General features: G+C 44.1%; 1 protein-coding gene across 1 annotated transcript in view; it reads right to left on the bottom strand.

Moving 5' to 3' along the window:
• Positions 1–5,000, bottom strand: part of LOC112238828 (contactin-associated protein-like 2) — a 93,418-nt gene that overhangs the window by 54,238 nt on the left and 34,180 nt on the right. The window contains exon 7 of the mRNA XM_042308455.1: positions 153–296. Coding sequence (XP_042164389.1) covers positions 153–296 — 144 coding nt within the window. The remainder of the gene's footprint in view (positions 1–152; positions 297–5,000) is intronic.

The raw sequence follows: 5,000 nt of genomic DNA, 5'->3' as shown, positions 1-5,000 counted from the left end.
TCAAATGAGTTGTTTGCTTTGACAAATTATTACATTTGACAAGGCAATTTGATAATATATTGTACAAAGAGAGAGACAGAGGCAGAAACAGAGATAGATGGAGATTCAGAGAGAAACAGAGAGCTAGACAGTGACAGCTGTGTGTAACTTACAAAGCTGGAGGTGTCTAGCTTCTTGCGTCGTGCCAGATCAGTGATGTTGTCTCCGTTGTAGTTGATGCTCTCCATACAGCCTCTGAAGTTCTTCATCCCCCCTCCCATTGGCTTACCACTGTAGGGCATGCCACCAAAACTCAACTACAGTAGAGAGAGAGAGAGATGAGACAAAGAGAAATAGAGGGATTAAAGAACTAACATAGAACAGCATAAAAATCATTTTCTCATCTGCTAAGATGTCTTGGTGCTCCCTAAATGTTACTGCATGTGTCATTGTTAAGGGTCTGTACTGTCATGCTTCACTACTCATATTAATGAATGAATTAAAGCCAAGAATGTATAAGGGAAGCCACGCTTTAAACAGACACACCAAGGGAAGCCAGGCTTTAAACAGACACACCAAGGGAAGCCAGGCTTTAAATAGACACACCAAGGGAAGCCAGGCTTTAAATAGACACACCAAGGGAAGCCAGGCTTTAAACAGACACACCAAGGGAAGCCAGGCTTTAAACAGACACACCAAGGGCTAAGGAGATTGGCTGGGCAGTTCTGCACTGAGCAAAAGCAGTCACGCTGTCGGGAATAACTCAGTTAGTTAACGATTCAACTACTGTACCCAGCAGCACATTATAGGCACGTGTATATGCATGCACTCACCTAGACATACACATACAATCACTGTATTTTTGCATGATGTATCTTGGGTATTTAAAAATCTATTTGGTTTTTATAAGTGGTATTAGTGTGCGGTACAGTTTCATTGCATTAACATCCATCATTAATTCTATATTATAAGCAAGTCTTGTTTGAGCTGCTTTTGAAAGCGAAAGTCGAATTGAAAACAGTATTGGTATTGCTAGAACTGATGGTTTGGTTCGCTGAACTAGCAAGTCTGTTTGTTTTGTTTCCACGGCAACTACTGTTGCTATCTAGTTATGTCAGTGGACGCTGAACACATTTCTACTGGCAAATTAACACATTTCTAGTGGCAAATGTGTTCATTTATAGCCATGGTATGAAAGGGATCATCAACTCAGGGCTCTAGGCGTTCTGTGGAAAATGATGCAACTCTGTGGAAGGTCAGTTTGACTCCGCTAGCGCGTCGTGGAACACACCTTCTACATTGTTCATTATTTTCAACAGAACACACAGCCCCTCATTGATTATCCCTTACATACACTGCATTCTGAAACTATATAGACCGACGGTACAGTCTTATTCTAAAATTGACTACATAAAATAAATACTCAGCAATCTACACATAATACCCCATACTGACAAACACAAACACGAAAACAGGCTTTTGAATTTTTGCAATTAAAAAACAAATGATATACCTTATTCCATAAGTACTCAGACCCTATGAGACTTGAAATTGAGCTCAGGTGACATCCGGTTTCCATTGATCATCCTTGAGATAATTCTACAACTTGATTGGAGTCCACTGATGGTACATTCAATTGATTGGACATGATTTGGAAAGACACACACCTGTCTATATGAAGTCCCACAGTTGACCGTGCATGTCAATGCCAAAAAACAAGCCATGAGGATGAAGGAATTATCCGTAGAGGTCCGAGACAGGATTGTGTCGAGGCACAGATCTGGTGAAGGGTACCTAAACATTTCTGCAGCATTGAAGGTCCCCAATAATACAGTGGCCTCATCCTTCCTGACCGACCGGTGAAACTGTGCAATTGGGGGAGAAGGGCCTTGGTCAGGGAGGTGACCAAGAACATGATGGTCAGTCTGAGAGGTCTAGAGATGGGAGAACCTGCGTACAGATGGGAGAAATTTCCATCTCTGCAGCACTCCACTAATCAGGCCTTTATGGCAGAGTGGCCAGATGGAAGCCACTCCTCAGTAAAAGGCACATGACAGCCCGCTTGGAGTTTGCCAAAAGGCATCTAAAGGACTCTCAGACCAGGAGAAACAAGTTTCTCAGGCTAGATGAAACCAAGATTGAACTTTTTGCTCTGAATGCCAAGCGTCACGTCTGGAGGAAACCTGGCACCATCCCTACGGTGAAACATGGTGGTGGCAGCATCACGTCTGGAGGAAACCTGGCACCATCCCTACGGTGAAGCATGGTGGTGGCAGCATCACGTCTGGAGGAAACCTGGCACCATCCCTACGGTGAAACATGGTGGTGGCAGCATCATGCTGTGGGGATGTTTTTCAGCGGCAGGGACTGGGAGACTAGTCAGGATCGAGGGAAAGATGAACGGAGCAAAGCAGAGAGAGATCCTTGATGAAAACCTGCCCCAGAGTGCTCAGGACCTCAGACTTGGGCGAAGGCTCACCTTCCAACAGGACAACGACCCTAAGCACACAGCCAAGACAACGCAGGAGTGGCTTTGGGACAAGTCTCTGAATGTCCTTGAGTGGCCCAGCCATAGCCCGGACTTGAACCCGATCGAACATCTCTGGAGAGACCTGAAAATAGCTGTTCAGCAACGCTCCTCATCCAACCTGAGAGAGCTTGAGAGGATCTGCAGAGAAGAATGGGAGAAACTCCCCAAAAACTCCCCAAATACAAGTGTGCCAAGCTTGTAGCGTCATACCCAAGAAGAATTAAGGCTGTAATCACTGCCAAAGGTGCTTCAACAAAGTACTGAGTAAAGGGTCTGAATACTTATGTAAATGTGATATTTCAGTTTAATTTATTTGCTTTGTCATTATGGGCTATTGTGTGTAGATTGATGAGAGAAAACATTATAAAAAATAAATTTTAGAATAAGGCTGTAACGTAATAAAATGTGGAAAAAGTGAAGGGGTCTGAATACTTCGAATACACTGTATGGATTAGTCCTGATGAGTGAGTTGTAACTCCACTATCTAATTTTTTCTGGTATCAAATCTAACAGCAAATACTGGCAATTATAGCTGACATATGAGGGAAAAGGAAAGATATATATATATATAGAGAGAGAGAGAGAGAGAGGGAGAGAGAGAGAGAGAGAGAGAGAGAGAGAGAGAACAAGAGAGGGAGAGAACAATGGAGAGAGAGAGAGAGAACAATGGAGAGAGAGAGAGAGAGAACAATGGAGAGAGAGAGATGAAAAAATAAGAAAATAGAATACTGTAAAAAGAAGAAGGGAAGAGAGAAAGCAGAAGAGAGGAGAGGAGACATGACACTGACAAGCGGAGGAGGGTGTTAATAGGGTGAGTCGGAGGTGAGACAGAGGAACTAGGGGGAGGAAGGGGGAGGGAGGTGAGTTGATGGCTGTGCTCTCAGGACAGAGTGTTAATTAGTGCTATACAATGCCTGTTATAGGTCTAGAGGGAGGGAGGGAGGGAAATACTGAGAGACACTCTGTAGAGGAATCTTAAGCAGTGGAACAATGCTGTGCGTCAGTGTGTGAATGCAAGTACATCGGAAACAAATATCAAGTGTTTGTCCTATGTTTCATGAGCTGAAATAAAAAAAAGCTTGTTTCTATCAAATTCTGAGCACAAATGTGTTTCCATCCCTGTTAGTGAGCATTTCTCCTTCACCAAGATACTCCATCCACCTGACAGGTGTGGCATATCAAGACTAGGTGCACCTTGTGCTGGGGACAATAAAAGCCACTCTAAAATGTGCAGTTTTGTCACACAACACAATGTCACAGATGTCTCAAGTTTTGAGGAGTGTGCAATTGACATGCTGACTGCAGGAATGTCCACCAGAGCTGTGTCCAGATAATTGAATGTCCACCAGAGCTGTGTCCAGATAATTGAATGTCCACCAGAGCTGTGTCCAGATAATTGAATGTCCACCAGAGCTGTGTCCAGATAATTGAATGTCCACCAGAGCTGTGTCCAGATAATTGAATGTCCACCAGAGCTGTGTCCAGATAATTGAATGTCCATTTCTCTACCATAACCTGCCTCCAACGTTGTTTTAGAGAATTTGACGTCCAACAGGCCTCACAACCGCAGGCCACGTGTAACCACGCCAGCCCAGGACCTCCACATCTTCTTCACCTTGCGGGATCGTCTGAGACCAGCTACCGGGACAGCTGATGAAACTGCTACATGCATTAACAAACTGTGTATGTGACAAATAAAATTTGATTTGATTTGATTTGGGTTTGCACAACTGAAGGATTTCTGCACAAACTGTCAGAAGCCGTCTCGTCGGGGAAGCTCATCTGGGTGCTCATCGTCCTCACCAGGGTCTTGACCTGACTGCAGTTTGCCATTGTAACTGACTTCAGTAGGCAAATGCTCACCTTCGATGGCCACTGGCACGCTGGAGAAGTGTGCTCTTCACCGATGAATCCCGGTTTCAACTGTACCGGGCAGATGGCAGACAGTGTGTATGGCGTCGTGTGGGCGAGCGGTTTGCTGATGTCAACGTTGTGAACAGAATACCCCATGTTGACGGTGGGTGTTATGGGCAGGCATAAGCTACAGACAACAAACACAGTTCCATTTTATGGATGGCAATTTTAATGCACAGACATACCGTACCAATCCTGAGGCCCATTGTCATGCCATTCATCCACCATCACCTCATGTTTCAGCATGATAATGTTGCAAGGATCTGTACACAATTCCTGGAAGCTGAAAATGTCCCAGTTCTTGGCCTGCATATGCACCAGACATGTCACTAATTAAGATGTGGAAGGAGATGAGTCACGCTGCATGAGGCAAATGGTGGTCACATCAGATACTGACTGGTTTTCTGATCCACTCCCGTACTTTTTCTTAAGGTATCTATGACTAACAGATGAAATCCATAGATTAGGGCCTAATGAATTTATTTAAATTGACTGATTTCCTTCTATGAACTGTAACTCAGTAAAATCTTTGAATCTTCTTTAGTGTACTGTATGTACAGTACAGGCGTGTGTGTGT

The sequence above is a fragment of the Oncorhynchus tshawytscha genome, linkage group LG29 (assembly GCF_018296145.1).
Source record: "Oncorhynchus tshawytscha isolate Ot180627B linkage group LG29, Otsh_v2.0, whole genome shotgun sequence".
In the NCBI taxonomy this organism is placed as follows: Eukaryota; Metazoa; Chordata; class Actinopteri; order Salmoniformes; family Salmonidae; genus Oncorhynchus; species Oncorhynchus tshawytscha.
This window is presented reverse-complemented; position numbering and strand designations above follow the sequence as displayed.